Below are 17,212 nucleotides of genomic sequence, written 5' to 3' on the forward strand. Positions count from 1 at the left end.
CTGCTTGGGGTATACAGATTTCTGACTAGTGTTGCTAACCAACTGGAGTAAAAATTCCTTTTTTAAAAATTAATTTTATTTAAAATATTTATTTATTTTTGACTAAACGTACGTTTAATACTAAACGTACGTTTTTTATTAGGCTCATTCAATTTAATACTACACGCTGTTTACTTAAGAATTTGAATATGTTTCCGTGTAATTTAAAAAAAAAAATTACTGTTCAACTTATACAAGTACTGAGCATTTAATTCTTTATACTAAGCAATAACGTATTGAAATACTGAATATTTAAATTCTATCCTTTTTAATATCATTTTATTCATATTACATTACACGATATTTCAGTACAATGAAATTACATGTACCTGGTCATTAAGAATTGAAAAGAGCTTAAGTAGGAATTTTCTTGTCTCGGTTCACTTCACTGTGTTTGTAGGTAGCGTAGTTTTCAGATTCAAAGGCAGTTTAGCGCCACATATCTTAACCTCATTTTCAGTTGTGTTTTTTTTTTATTCTTAGATTGTTTATGTTTCTAACTTTGCTAACTTTGCAATTCTTTTTCTGTTATGTTTGAGTGCGATCCGGATTTTGATATAGATGAGGTAATATTGTTGTTAAATTATATTTCTATTTTTACGTATATTACTGTGGTATTGTATTGAACAGTTAAGTACTAAAAAATGTTTGTTGCTAAGAAATATTGAAGTGTTCAGAGGTGACAGATTGTTAATTCGTCTGAAATTTCTAGTTATTTCTGTTATATTTTATATTTAAAATGATGAGAATAAAATTTTTACTATTATACAAATTTTATTACCTTATATTTCTGTAAAATCTTAGTAGCAGCTTCTAGTCTTTTAAGCATTCTCATCTAAGTTAATTTAAGAGTAAATATTACAAAAACCAGATTAATTCCGGAGAGGCACATCCAAATATCTCCCATCCTTTGCATAATCCAAGACTCATTGTTCCGAAAGGCTGCTACATTTAGTCCAGTTGGTTATTTTTCATCTTCTTTTCTTTTTCCTCTTGAATAGTCACCCCTTAAATCAAATATTCTTTCATATGTCCCAGCCAATATATCTTTTGCCTTTTTATAAACTGTATGATGTTTTCACCAGTAATTAGACTATTTATTCATAATCCTTTACCTTTCATATGCTGCTGCCGTGCTCTGGTCCATAGTTTCATCATCCTTTTCTTATTTTACCCTCTTTTATTATTTTACATAATTTGTTAACTTTCTGGCTACTGTGAAGTAATAGTGATTGTTTTTGTCATAAATTGAACTCACTATTAGATTACCATTTATTCTGAAGTTTCCAAAAGCGTTGAAATAAATGAAATAGTTAAATGGTAAAACTTTCATTAGTGATGATGACCTGAAATTGCACTTGGTTCAGTTTTTTGCGAAGTTTTATGAGCGTGGAATCATAAAGTTGCCAGAAAGATGGTGAAAGGTGATCTGACAAAATTGAAAATATGCAACTGATTGATGTTCATTATTTATAATAAAAAAATTGAGTTTTTATTTCACAATACAAAACTGAAATTACTTTCTTACCGACCCAATAGTATTTGCGTAGTCTATAGTGGTAAGAGTAGTAGTATGTGGTAATTTGGAGTACTTTGAAAAGAATTAAAATCTTGTAAGAGCTGCTTAATCTTTACCATTTTTCTGAAATAATATTTTTACTGACAGTCTACAGGCACAAAGGTTATAAACCTCATTGTTATCATGTAAACACAACAAGAAGTTAATTTCTAAAAGCAGTTTAAATAGTTCTGTTTATTTAAAATAGTGTATAATTATATATATATATACATATTTTTTTTTTACTTGTGTTTTTCTGTTAAGGAGTCTTTAGAGGTAATTGAGAACAGAGAATTATCAAAATCTAATACACCTGCAATAGTGGAATATGTAACACCTGCAAGAGCAGATATTAATCAGAAACATGATTCTAGACCTACACTACCAAATTTAAACCCAAATCAAGGCGTGCAAGGTAATAACATAATATTTTACTAGACTAGAGTTTAAGTAATAATAATAACAAAGATTTTTTTATTTATGTTGTTGGAATAGATAAGACTAGTATTTCCTGTTACTGATGTTGAATTGCCTTCTTCAATTACTCTTTATCCAGTACCACATGTATATAGTGCATTATAGATTTTTTCATCCTCCTCCATAACCCTTTCTACCTCTTCACTCGTGCTTATAATGAATGTCCTTAATTTTTACCTACTCACCCTTTTTTTTTATCTTCTCATTTACTTCCCCCCCACCATATATGGTTCAATATTTTCAATTTTATTCTATTTTTCATTCTCTTTAAGGTCTGCAAATCTTGAGAGATATTATGAAGGGTACATAATTGCCACATTAAGTTGTACACAATTAGAAATTGTACACAAATAGTTGTCAGAAATAGAAATTAGTAAAATTAGTGTAACCTGTTAAATAATATACTATTTTCAGATTGTTATATTGTAATAATTAATATCCTGTTGTCAAGAGATGAATTTTTTTTTTGTTTTTGAAATTCCTTTATAAAGATTGGATTATAACATCCATTATAATCATGAATTATTTCTCTGGGAAAATGTATTTTTTTCTTTTCCCTTGTCTATTCATGGCTGATCACAAATTTTATCAATTTAATAAAAAATGCTTATAGCCCAAACTTTTCTTGAAACACGCATAAGTTTCACTTGGTAACATTTTCATTTTTTTATTGAATTAATGATTAGTGGTTTACAATCTACCACTCATTTGCCATTGCATGAAACAATGTTAAATTCTAATTCATCTACTTTTTAAATAGTCTAGTGAATTCATTTCTAAATCAAGTGGCAGCTTTGTTTAATTATGTATTACTTTTAATTATTTCTTTATATGCATTTAAAGAATTATGAATTTTATTTTGTGTGACATCAACTACTATTCTCATTAGTCAGTAATAAATTTCAACAACTTTCAGTGAAACTACTCCCAGCATTGTTGTTAAACTTGGGTGACTTAAAGCTGTAGCTCAATAGAATTGAGGCCTGGTTGGTAAAAGATAAGTGAAAAATCATGTGTTTGTGTGATTTCATTAATTTATTGAGCATGAAATTTTATTTGTATCTTTATGAAATTATGACTGATTGATACAGATGTTACCCTTATGGATATACTTCTGACTTACACTACTGAAATGCTGAATTTATTTTACCAATAGGCATTTGATCATCTTTTCTTTTCTAGAAATTAATTTAAGTTTCACATTATTGTGATATGATGGCTATCCACAGCTACAATGGTATTACATGATAAATTTGATATTTGAGTTTTGGTTCAATTGATGAAATTTCTGGAATTCATTTGTTCGTAAATAATCATATGTTACCTCACCTTCTGATTGAATTAGGAATGAAACCCTTTATATTTGCAGCACGAATAATAGGTCTCTTGCCTTTTGTAACCTCTTTCTGAAGCCGTATTGTGTATTGATAAAAATGAACAGTTGGTCTAAAACTGCAGCCACTTTTTTGCTATATTATTAAGTTTACTACATCAGGTAATGCAGTTGTTTAGTTTTTATATGATTTGTTTCTATGAACAATTTTTATCATTTCCACTCTATTTCACAAGGTTGATTATGCAATTTTTTCCTTCAGTTAATTTAGAGTGGAATTTTGATGAACTCTTTCACTACAGACTACACAGAAAATTAAAACATTAATAAACAGGTTAATCAGTATTAATAAGAAATGAAACTATTCATACTTCATAAAATATAAATGAAACTGTTAGTAGTTTATGTGATTACTATTTATTGTTTTAACTTTAACTTATATAGCTCAAAAATTACTTTATTAAAAGTAAACTGAACCAGGCATTACTAATGAGCTCTAAATATTTCATAGCCTATGATATTTATAAAATAGTAATGCATTTTAAATTGATGGCAAACAATAAATTTTTTAAATTCGTTTATCAACAAAGAGTATAAAAAATAATATTTGTAGCTTATTTATAATGTTACTACAAATAATTACTGATATTCTACAGAGCAGTCAGTTATAATTTGTAAGTCATGGCTTGTAACTAAAATGCATAATTATTCTAATGAACGATAGTGCTGATTATTTTTTTTTTTATAATAAACTTCTCTCTTCCTGCTCCTTTCCTTAACTTTCTCATCAGCTTGTTCTGCATAGCTAAATTAATTCATATATACTCTGCTTAATTGTTTAGGTTGTATATTAGAATACGCTTAGTAAATAAATAATTTCTTTATTCAACAAGTACTGCTCCAGGATTTGTTCAGATGTATCAAAGAAACAGAACAGCATTGCAAAATACCCAATTAATTGTGAATAAAAAATAAAATGGTTAATGTGGATATTAATAATTTAAAACAAAAATACATGCAATAATAGGAAAAGGTTGAGAATGGTAAGAAAGAGAGAGATTATTATAAAAAATCATAGCATTATGGCTCATTAGAATAGTTATACATTTTGTTTATGAGCCATGACATCTTACAAATAATAATTGATTGCCCTGTAAACACCAGTAATTATTTACAATTTAAATAAATAATTGCAAAATAAACAGTTCAGAATATGGTAATTAAAATTATTGAACGCATATTACTGTTTATGTTAATCAAAAATTCAGAAAATTTAGGGTTTTCTTATTGTGTGTGTATTTTGTAGTTTAGTTATTCTATGCCCAAAAAATTCCAACACAATCCCCTTGAAATAATAATTAATAATAATAATCACAATGTAATGACAGCTCCAACTTTTATACAGCGTGAAGCAGAAACAATTAGATGTTATAAAACTTGAAAATGGACACTTTAATTGCAAATGAAATACTAACTAGGTACACCATTGTAAAGAACAAGGACAAGCATTTAGTTTTCAACTCACGTTTTGAGATAACATTATGTAAGTGACCACCATTAGCAATAAGACACATCTCTGCCAGTCATCCAAGACTTTCTGTAGTTGTTCCACTGGAATCGCATGAATTTTTTAATTCTTGTATAGTGTGAGTTTGGTTGGTGAAAACCTTTTTCAAATGGCCTCATAGGGAAAAAAATCACATGCTGATGAATCAAGTGAGTGGGGAGGCCATGCAACATTTCTGAAATGAGAGATGACATGCTGTTGATACATTTCTTGGATGACTCCCATAGAATTTCATGCTGCATGCTGGTAGTCCCATACTGTTGGAACCATGCCAGGCATGTGTTGACACGATGCCGATGAAGTTCGTTATGGGGAAACATTTGTAACAGCACCACATATTGATCTGATGGGACTAACAGATTGACTATTAGCATTCTCAAAAAAATATGACCCAATCACTTCAAATGCACTAACATCACATCCTGATGTAATGTTTTCACTGTGCATTGGCCCAATATCTGAAATTCTACTTGTTATCGTATCTGTTTAGATGAAAATGTGCTTCATCTGACATTAGCAGCTGATCCAGCAATTGCAACATTTCTTCGAAGTAGTTGCAGCAATTGTCTGCAAAAGTCACTCTGATGATTCAAATCATGCATATAAAGTTGTTGCACTGTATAAGGATGGAACATTAAATCTTCATGTAAGATGTGTCCAATTTACAGGTTAAGTGTAAAGTAGTTGAGTAGTGATATGGAATGCTCAGGACTTTGCTAAAACCACTCTATACATTTTCCATAGTTCACACCATTTGAAGGCAACCAGGTGGCTTCTTGTTGACAATGGATGCATTAGATCTGAATTGTCTGACCCAGTTTAATATTGTTTGGTGTATGGGAACCTTTCCATTTCTTCCAGTGCCAAAATATCTTGAAAAACTTATTGTATTAAGAGTAGCAGAACTGTTATTTTTGTGGAATGCTTCCACTGCAAAAGTGCAATGCTCTTCCAACCAACTTCTGTATCATGACTGAAAGCTTTAAACTGCTTTACTCAGCGATATGTGATTCCCTCCACCACTTACACAGATGTCAGCATGGTATGACTTTTACATCATCTAATTGTTTCTGTTCCGCCCAATATTACACAAAGGTCTCTGATATGAATGTACTTGAAAACTAATTGCAATTCAAACCATACATCCTCCATGGTGGAATCACTAAGTTGAGAAACCTCTTCTACCTCCTATCACATTTAACTTACTTTCTCTACCTATGCGATTCTCTCTCATTGCAGTCTTTATTTTAACGTAACTAAAATAATGGATTATTGAAATTTCCTTGTAATTAGAGCAAAATGATTTTTATCAAGAAAACCTACTGTTATTGTAGGTTTTCATTTTAAAGTTTTAGTTTCTCAGTTTATTTTTAAAGATATTTTAACCCTTATTGAGTTGCATAAGTGTGCAACCTAATTTTGGAAAGATACAAAAGTTACAATTACTTACAGTAGCAAGGTAAAGGTGGATAAGGTTGGTTATGTACTTGTCATTATATGGGTTGTTCCCAAAATTTATGTAATAATATTTTCTTATTCATTTATGATTTTGAGATGTATGGCTGTTGCATTTGGAATTTAAAAAAAAACAGTCTTGTAGAATTTGACACCATTTATTAACTAATATTTCAGATTGTAGTTTGCTTAGCTTTGGTTGTAAAGAAAATAACTAAGTTGTCATTTGCTTGCTGTCATTTTATATTGTGATTGTTTAAACCCCATTTAAACTTATACAATAATATTATTTAGGAAGCTTCTCCATTAAAATAATCAGAGTATATCAAAAACATGGCTGTAAAAGTATTGATTACTGACTTTAATGTCTGTAGCTGTTTGTTAATGAATAAATTATTTCTTAATATCTAATTTTTTTGTAATTGTGTGTAGCCAAACTTTTAATTTTTTTCAGCAAACCATAAAACAGGAACTACTCAGGTCTTCTGTAAACATGTTCAAAAAGGAAACAGCACATCAGTTGAAAAAAAGATTCCTGCATTTGCCAATAGACCTGTTCAAAGAAAATTCCCTGGACCTGCTGGGTTGCTTCCTGACCGGGTAAGTTATATCTGTGATTGAGTTTTTTTATGTTTGCGATGCAGTTTAAGTTTTATTGGTTGTGTAATCAACTGTATATTTTGAAAATACAATCTTGAAATCTGAGAGAGTGGGTGTCTCTTATTTTTATTTTGGTGTAAGTAATATGGAATGACTTAATAGATAGTTTTAGAATGCACTGAAGTAAAACACTGATTTCACATGTACAAGTATAAGAATAAATAGAAATATTTAATCCTTTTATAAACTGAAAACACATATATCTGCAAAGGTACTCAAACCTAGTTAATTTAAGTTTAAACTTATAATAAAATAAAAAGGATCATTTAAATCAACTGAGTAAAATTTGCTAACAACAGAGAATAAATATAATCAATCAATATTTATTGAGTACCTTTGCAGATATATGTGGTTTATAAAAGGAATAAATATTTCTATTTATTCTTATACTTGTACATGTGAAATCAGTGTTTTACTTCAGCGCATTCTAAAACTATCTATTGAGTCATTCCATATTACTTACACAAAAATAAAAATAAGAGACACCCACTTTCTCAGATTTCAATGAGGTATATAATTTATCTTTATACAGATATGCAACAGCACTAATATTTATATTCTAACCTGTCCAATTATTGTATTATAGCTATTTATGATCTAGATAAATACATTCTTTTTCAGCCCTCAGATGCAGGTTGTACCTTCTTTAAAAAAAATGTATATTTCTCAAATTAACTTATTAATATTAACAAAAATTTCCAGTATTAATGATTAATTTGTATACATGGTAAACATATTACATTTTGAAATTTAAAAGTTATTTTTTCAGAGTTATTTTGTGGACCCAATTTATATTATAGTTTATTAAAAATGTAGAATGTATAAGTTAGGATAAATGCCACATTTTATGCCTTATTTTGATTTATTACCCCAAGTTTTATTCTTTTCATAGAAAATTATTTTACATGGAAATTTAGGTAAATGTTTAATTAGAGGTTGAGGAGGTGGAGAGGAGAGAGATAGAGAGTTTTGTGTGTGTGTGTGTGTGTGTGTGTGTGAAAATTAGTAAATATGTAGATGTGCAGAATCCATCATTACTGTTCATGCACCAAAAATTGAAGAAAATTACAAGCATCTTACAGATTTTGCCGATGTGTAAAATAAAACAGAGTGAGTGCTCAGCCACTGCACAAAGTGTCACCAAAAATAAAAACTATGTTTTGTTACAGTTAAATACACATGATAAGATATTTATCTATTTTTGATGATAACCCAAGATGAAATAGCCTCTTTCTACATACCTATATACCAATATTCGTTTATTGTTCAAAAAACAATTTATGAACCAATGTTACATTAGTTTCAATAGACTTTGATAAAAATTATTCCTTACCAACAGCGGTTCTCAAACTGTTGTATGCATGCTACTGGTGGTATGTAGAGCTTCTCAAGGTGGTACTCAGACAACAATACAAAAAAAACTGTTATATTACAAAAAAATATAATAATTTTATATTGTAAGTATTAGAATACAAAATTATTAGTTTAACAATTATTTATTATTAATATTAATTTATTACTATTATTAGTTGGTGTTCTCAGAATTTTTTGATATATTATAATTCAAAAGTATTTTATCATGCATTTCCTTTTATCTTCATTTCCAGTTATTCTGCTAGCAAGGACAAACATGCAATGTTGATGAGTTCTTACATGCTAAAGTGCATGTATAATGACTCGTCTGACCCATGCATGACCATGTTGCACTTGTACAAACAAGATTCTTAATAGCCACTACAAAAGAATTACCATACTTTCCTTCAGCAGTTAAGCGAGTTGGTCATGATTATCTTACAGACAGGTGGATACAATTGCTTCTGGTTTTTTGTATACTGTGAGATAATCTGATTTGAAAATATTGTTTCTTATTTTTTTAGTTGATAAAATTGAAGTACTATTGTTGGTATACGTATCGAAAGAAACCTTTTTTTCTAAAAATACATACTTATTTACATATTTGGCTTGAATTAATTTATTTTAGTTGACAGAATATGGATAACATGGATTAGTGGTTTAGTAGAGTAATAACAGACAAAACATCATCAGTAAAAATCCCTGTACTATCAAGCTTTACTTTAGAATCAGAATTTTCGATGAGTCAAGATCTTTTTCCTACTAAGATATCAAAAGTTAGAAAGTACGGTTTTGAGTACATTGATATTAGAAGTACTGTCTTGGATGTAAACAATAAGCTAATGACCTCAATCTGTAATCTGCTTTGAAATTCTTTCAAAACAGAGTATTAAACCCTAATTATAGAAATGGCATCTTAATACTTCAATGTTAGAAAATAAACCTAAGGATTATTTTGTTTGAAAATTATCGGAGATAAAAAACACGAAGAAAATTGTGTTGTCTTTAACAGGCAGTAAGCAAAAAAGCAGTTGAGGCATCTTTCTTAGTAAGGCTAAGAATAACAAAGTATAGAAAAGCTTATACAATTGGTGAAGAGCTGTAGCTACCTGCTGTGAAAGAATGGTGACATGTATGTTGAATGACTCTTCAGTTAAACATCTAGATAATACAATACCGCTTTTAAATAATACCGTTCACCACAGAATTGAAATGATGGCATTAAACGTTAAAGAGAACTTAAATTCTCAAAATATTGATTTTTTTTCACCATACAATTAATTTGATGACACCACAGATTTAAGAAACTACTCAATTTATGGTTTATGTGCAACATGTTTTTCAAAGTACAGTGAAAGAGGATTATTTATTTTGTGATGAGCTATCAACACAAACTACTGCAATGGAATATTCAAAAAGCTGGATGAATTCTTAGCAGAAAATAAACTGGACTGGAAACAGTGTGTTGGCTTCCGTTCTGATGGTGCTCAAGCTATGAGAGGAAAAGTGGATTTTACCAAAATAAAATCATTACAGAAAAATTTACCCTCGCTCATTGCATCGTCCACAGAGAAGGTTTGGCAGTAAAATGGAAGCCTAAATAATAAACATGTTCTCCAGGAGGCCATCACAGTGGTCAGGTTTATTAAATCTCAGACCTTAAGTGCTCGTTTATTTTAAAGCTGTGTTTTAAAATGGAGAGCTACTATATTCATTACTACTTCACACAGAGGTAAAATTCCTTTGTAAAGGAAAAATGTTAAGCAGGTTATTTGAGCTACATTCAGATGTAAAAGGTGTTCCTACTGGATACCAATTTTAAACTGCTTGATTGATTGATGAGCTGTGGGTTACAGCACGCCTACTTATATATTTTCAATCGCCTCACCGACATAAATTTAAGTTTGAAAGGTAAAACAGCAAATCAATTTTCAGCAGACAAAATAAAGGCATTTAACCAAATATCTCAAATGATGAATAATTTTTTTAAATGAAAACTGCGGTCTTTTCCAAATTTGGAAAATTTTATGATGGTACACTAAACTGAAATGAAAGATAATCTCATCAATAACATGAAATGCCTTTGCTTAAATGCTTACTGAAACGTTTGAAGAATATTTTAAAGAAGACTATTCTGAATTCCTATGGATATGTATTTCTTTCATATTGGATATAATTCCTGGAATCCTAACTAACAACAAAACAGAAGACTAAGTTAGTTATGTAAATTAAAGCTTATAGTTACATGGATAAAGATTGAAAATTAATATCCATCGCTGCCCAGAGAAGAATTGTTATTTTTAAATCCATTTTCTAACTTATCTATGAAAGTGGATTTCTGCTAGGGTGACAGTAAAAAGTAGATTTTGTAATAAACTGAACTTGACCCAAATTGTACTTAAAATTAAGTTCAATTGAACTAGATATCTCTTCACTTGTTTCAAGCATGCAGCACTATCCTTCTCACTGAATTTTTATATTTTAAGAATATTGTAGTTAGTAATGTAAGTAAATGTATAATGTAATGTTTCTTTGTAATGTCAATAAATGTTTTTTTAAAACATTATGAGAGAATCTGTCATAAATAAAAAATTATAATACATGATTTTTTTATAAAACAGATACTTTCAAAAATGATTTTGTAATTTTTTATTGATTTACCATTCTTAGATGAATTAGAATATTAGAACATTAGAATTCTGTTACTATTCTAATGATATATTATTTAATGATTCTGTGGTAAGCTACTGATCTGTAAGTTACATGAGTGGTATGTAATAAAAAGTTTGAGGTGCACCACTTTACTAAGATTAGATGTAAGGCTACCGTTTGACTTAAGATTCAGTCTCCTTTTAGTAATATGTAGAAGTGTTGACTGAGGAAAATATGTTCACATTCTGTCTGATGATGCATGGTTATGGTCTGTGAAAACTCAGAACATTGTCACTGGATTCATAAAAAAAAATTTATCAAGAAAATTTAATACTTTACTGATGGCTGCAGTGCACAGTACAAGAACAGTTATAATACTTTGTGCTCTATTAATCTATAAAAGAATGGCTTCACTATAAGAACTTAACTTGTATGCAGAATAGGAAATTTGTACATTAAAAAAAATAATTAATTTTTAATGAATATTTTTTTATTTAATTCCATATAGACTATTCTGATCTTAACAGAGTATTAAATATGGAAGAAAAAAAAGGCATAAATGAAAAATTAATTTGATAAATAATTTTAAGTTGACAAAACTAGTTTGTGAAATTATTTATATCTGTAACATTTTCTTTACTTTTTATGCTTTTACTAGATTTACATTCTTAATCCAAAGTCCTGTTTTATAAAAACTGACATAAAATTCACAAAACTGGTTTGTTTTCACTGGAGTATTCTTATTTTAAATATAAAGAAACATGTTTGTCTTCTGATAACAATTTTGTTGGGGCAGAATGGTACCGTGATTTTAAATCATAATTTTTTTTATTATAGTATACAAAAAATAAAATCCTATAACTCAACCTTGTACCTCTACCCATAATCTGTATTTATAGAACAAGAACAAATACATCTTTCTGGAAGAAATTCAGTTTTTATAGTTGTAAAAATAAGGTCAATATTTTTCTAGTAGAAAAAATATCATTATCATTTCCAAGAATAATGATAAGTTATTCCAATAAGAAAACATTTACTTGATTACCTTTTCCTTTTATTGATAATTCATTTGGTACAAAACAATATAAAAACTGCAAAATTAAACAAAGATTTTTTTGTGGACGTGATAAAATTTATGTGTTGCAGATATAATTTGTTATACTGAAAATTTTTGTTAATTGATAGATATATATATATTGAACATTTTTTTAAGAAGATTCAAATTGTATTTGATGTCTCAGAAAAATGTTTTACCTTAATTTCAAATAGCTATGATACCATATCAGAGTCAAAACAGCAAATCAACATTGACTTAATACCAGCCTTGATTTCTTTATATGTGGTGATGTTGAGTTTGTCTACAGCAATAACTACTGCTTCATTTTAGGACATTGCCACAAACCCATGATTCATCATTAATAATGATGCTGGAAATGAATTGGGGTTAGTTTCAGAAAGTTCTTTCAGCTTAATACAGATTTGAGTATTGTGATCTTTTTTATTTAGTGCTGAGTAGCCTGGAATCAATTTTGCTGTATATTGACCTCCCAAGACAGACTTCACCAACACACCATAAAATTGGCTTGCAATATCACAAATATCATAAGTTATTCTTTGGTTATAATAGCTGGCTTCTTGCACTTTTGATACATTTTGATGCTTGCCTAAGCATTTGGTAAGTTTCTGCAGTTGTCTTGTGATTTTGAAGCAGAATTTGATTTAAATTTATTGCTTTTTAATTTTAATATTTCTCATTTTCACTTCACCATAGAATCACAAAATGACAAACACACATTACAGTCTCAAAAACAAAAGCTTAGATCAAGCATGATGTCATTCAGCCAGTTGTGTAACTAGAAATGCAGTTTGTACTGTATAACACTACACAGCAGTAGTACAAATGATTAGCATCTAACATTGTATGAAAGGATAAAATATATAAAGTGTAACAAATATATGATGGAATGTGATGATACAATGATATGATGGAAAAACAACAATGATTTTGTGTTATCATAGTTCTGATCATTGGGCTGTAACATTTTCTGTGTTTAGATATATATAAAAGAAAGCTGATGATTTTTTTCATAATTTAGTTTCCTTATTTTGTTTATCTTGCAATATCATTAATAATAACTTTGATTAAAATTATTAAATGAAATAAAGTAGTATATTTCCATTAAATATCATTACAAAAACAGTTTAATAAAAAGTAAAATTTAAAAAATGAATATTATAAATAGGAATTAGGAAATTACACATTTTATAAATCTTTTTTTTTAAAGACCTCTGGTATTGTTATAATATTTTTCAGTTTTCAGTTAATCATTTCTTTTTAATGGATGAAGAATAATTTTGTTTCATCTAAATGTGGTGCATCTCTATCCTCTAAATGTGATCTTAAGTGCAATTTTTTGTACCAGTGTCATTCAGAATGTTTTTTGCCTGACCCAGAGATGGTGCAAGTATAACCAAATGACTATGATATTTGTCCTAATATAAAGCATAAGACTATTGGAGATTTCCTGTTACAGGTTTAGTTAGTCTTCTTGATCTTCAAAAGAAGCAACCCCTCAAGTCTTTTAATGCTTTCTGCTAGCTTTCTAAATTTTCCTTTAGATGCTATACTAAAAAGTTTTTATTTGTAAAATGTCAGAGAAATCGGCCATAGCCTTACGACTGAAAATTGATCACAAAATCAGTTTTAATAGAAGAAAAGTTTTAAAAATGAATATTGTAAACAGGAATTAGGAAATTACACATTTTATATATATATATATATATTTTTTTAAAAACTCGAGGTATTGTTATAATATTTTTCAGTTTTCAATGAACCATTACAATCTAGGATTACTTTACTGTGTTGTTATTCATTTCAGATAGATGCTATCTCAAATGCAGATCTATGTGATAGTCCTAAAATCACTTCTCTACACAATAACAGCATATCATATAAAGAAGTGTGCAATTTTCAGGTAAAATAGATTTTCCTCTCATTTTTACTGCTTAATTCATAGTTTCATATAATCAATACAACAAAGATGTGCCAAATTTACATACAGAAAATTTGAATAATAGACATTCATAACTAATACAACTTGTTTGATTATTAACAAACTAAATTCCATGAAATTTTTTGTTAAATGAAAAACTAAGAGAATTGTTACTTAGATTGTATAAAGTTGTGTGATATTAGGTGCTTTTCTTGGAATTATGTAGGATTGTTTTATGAGTAAGTAACCTAGTTGAAGTTGGTTATCCGATACTTAAGGAAAAAATATAAAGTATAGATTCCACTTTCAGATTGCTCTTAATAGAAAAGTGTATGAAATGTTTTAATTATAAAATGAGTAACAAAATTGTTCATTAAAATTATTTTATCAAAGTTGTTTCATTATTTTATATTAACATAGTTCTGATCGTTGATCTGTAACATTTCCTGTTTATATTATATAAAAGAAAAGTGATGATTTTATTTCATAATTTACTTTCCTTTCTTCTGTTTATCTTGCACCACTATTAATTAAAACTTTATTTCTAGTCTGTTTGTTATATTAAAATTATTAAGTGAGAGAAAACAACAACATTCATAGTGTATCTGCTGTTCTGTGATGCTATTGAACCCTGTTTTAAATTCTATAGAAATATAATTATAGTATACTGAATTTAATGTTCTTTACCAGTACTTTGTTAGTGTTAATTGCATTGATATTACTCTTAAGGAATGATTGATCTAAAACCAAATAAGAATAAATGCTAGACTGTAATTTAGACTTCCAGTTTGTATAAAATAGACTAAACTCAAACATAAAAATCAGTAATTTCAATTTCTTTACCAGTACACTTTTTTTTTACTCATTATGAAGCTGTACAGTTGCACGGATTCAGTAGCATAATAATGCACATTACTGAACCTAAACTCTAACTTTAATTCTAATTAAAGATGTGAAACTCATCTCATTTGTGCCTGAAAAATAATTATTGCTTTTTTAATATTTACTTTTGATAGTAGTATGAATTGGTTATTTAAAAAAAAAGTGATACATCTTTATCCTCTTAAATGTGGCCTTAAGTGCAATTTTTAGTACCATAATCGTTTAGAAGGTTCTTGGCCTGACACAGAGATGGTACAAGTATGACCAAATGACTACAATAATTGTCCAAGTATAATTCTTTAGATGCTATGCTGCAAAGTTTCAGACACCTGTGTTTAGTTTGTGGCAATCAAGTAAAGTAAAGAAGTTTTGAGATTTTCTGAAAGATAGATAAAATTGAAGTTGACCTGTTCTAAAGTGCTTTATTTTAAAAGGTTTAAGCCTGGCAGACTTACAAAAAGAATTAGATTCTAATTTAAAGGATTCTTCTCATTTGCATTCGACAATAAAAATAAGTTAGATTCCACTTTAAAGGAAAACATCTTGATAGACCATGTTCACTACATTTTATACTGCATTTTAGATATGAAAATGCTTTTACCCAGTGGGGGCTGCGTTTTGTAACAGTCAACCCAAAATGCATTTGATTGAACACTTTTCAGGGCATTTAGACTTCTAACATGATTCCGCTGAGTTTCTTTAACATTTTATAACATACATGAATTATGAATTCACCATTACATGTCAGAGACCACACAATGGGTGGGAATTGGTAGAAGTGTGTCAAAGAAAGCTAAAATAGTTTCATTTGCCAGGAAAATTCATGGCTATGTCTGGGATTCTGACGGTGTATGGATGTTCATGACAACTTGCAAAAGTCAGGACCATCAATCAATATCTTGGGTTGTTGCTGTAAAACTACATGATCTACTCCTCAGAGTGCTTCTACATTTGCCATATTCACTGGATTTGGCTCTCAACAATTAGTTACTCTTTCCAAAATTGAAAAAAAGGCTTGCTGGACAAATACAAGTATTCATGTCAAATGATGAGGTCAAAACTGAGGCAATCACTTGCTTTCCAGAGTTGGATAAATCATGTGTTTTTCTTTACCAGTCCAAGAACTTCCAAATGACATTTGTACTTCTAGCCAATCTAATGCTTTCATCAATGCAAATAGATGGATACTGTTAATAACTATAATTTGGAATATGATGCATTCTATTATTAATGCTCTAAAATTTGAATGTTTTTTTCATTTCATGCTTGTTTTATATCCTAAAGTGTATATAGTTTATAAAAAAAAAATGAGTTTCATATTTTGTTCGATCATTTGGATAATATATATTGATAAAGTAATAAAATGAATAGTAGTCTGAAAAATATGAAAAAATAATGCATTCTGAATATTTTCCTGTCTTTATGAAGAGTACTTCATTTTGAAAATGTAGTAGTGTTTCTTTAAAGAGTTGAGTTTTTCAACTAAAAAAATTTTTTTTCAGATTTTATAGTTGAAAATATTTCAGGATTGTAACTTAAATAATCTGGGATTTCTTCAGTTTTGTTCAGATTGTAACTGTGTTTTAACAACACAAAAGTTCATTTTTCATCTGAAAAGTTGGTATATTAGGTTAGCATTCAATATTCCAATTAGAGTTGGGACACAAACAAGCACTGAAGAAGATTTTTTAAGTTTCTGTTTACTTTTGCACCATCTATCATCACTACTTTAATTGGTGATACCAAAATACATTAACAGTTTTTCTACATTAGAGGTAGGTGTCTTTGAATGAGTATTCAGATTATTTAATAATTCTACTTACTTGTGTCTATTAACCTCATCAGTTAGGACCGATTTTACCAGAGAGAATTCTTGAGTTTTCCTCATCTGTATATAAATGTATAATATATTCTTAAGTGTTTTTTTATAAATCTTTTAGCCATTCAGCTCTTTTATTTCTAGATCTGGGAATATTCTCTTTGTATTAGCAAGTTTCAGTCACTTTTACTAAACACTCTGACACTTGTATTAGTATTTTTCTTTTTTACCAAGAATTTAGCAATAAACTTAGATGGTATTTTATATTTTTCTTTCATAATTTTAATTTACGCTTTTCTTCTTTAGCAAAATGCCCATAATGGAGATTTCCTGTTGCAGGTTTAGTTAGTCTTCTTGATCTTCAAAAGAAGCAACACCTCAAATCTTTTAATGCTTTCTGCTAGCTTTCTAAATTTTCCTGCTT

General features: G+C 28.8%; 1 protein-coding gene across 2 annotated transcripts in view; it reads left to right on the top strand.

Moving 5' to 3' along the window:
* Window positions 1–456: 456 nt before the first annotated feature.
* LOC142329917 (uncharacterized) overlaps window positions 457–17,212 on the top strand; it is a 41,254-nt gene continuing 24,498 nt past the window's right edge. For both annotated transcript variants that reach the window (XM_075374854.1, XM_075374865.1), the window contains exons 1-4: window positions 457–605; window positions 1,862–2,012; window positions 6,884–7,029; window positions 13,974–14,069. In XM_075374854.1, the coding sequence (XP_075230969.1) occupies window positions 570–605; window positions 1,862–2,012; window positions 6,884–7,029; window positions 13,974–14,069 (429 nt within the window). In that variant the 5' untranslated portion in view covers window positions 457–569. The remainder of the gene's footprint in view (window positions 606–1,861; window positions 2,013–6,883; window positions 7,030–13,973; window positions 14,070–17,212) is intronic.

The sequence above is a fragment of the Lycorma delicatula genome, chromosome 1 (assembly GCF_047948215.1).
Source record: "Lycorma delicatula isolate Av1 chromosome 1, ASM4794821v1, whole genome shotgun sequence".
Classification (NCBI taxonomy): Eukaryota; Metazoa; Arthropoda; class Insecta; order Hemiptera; family Fulgoridae; genus Lycorma; species Lycorma delicatula.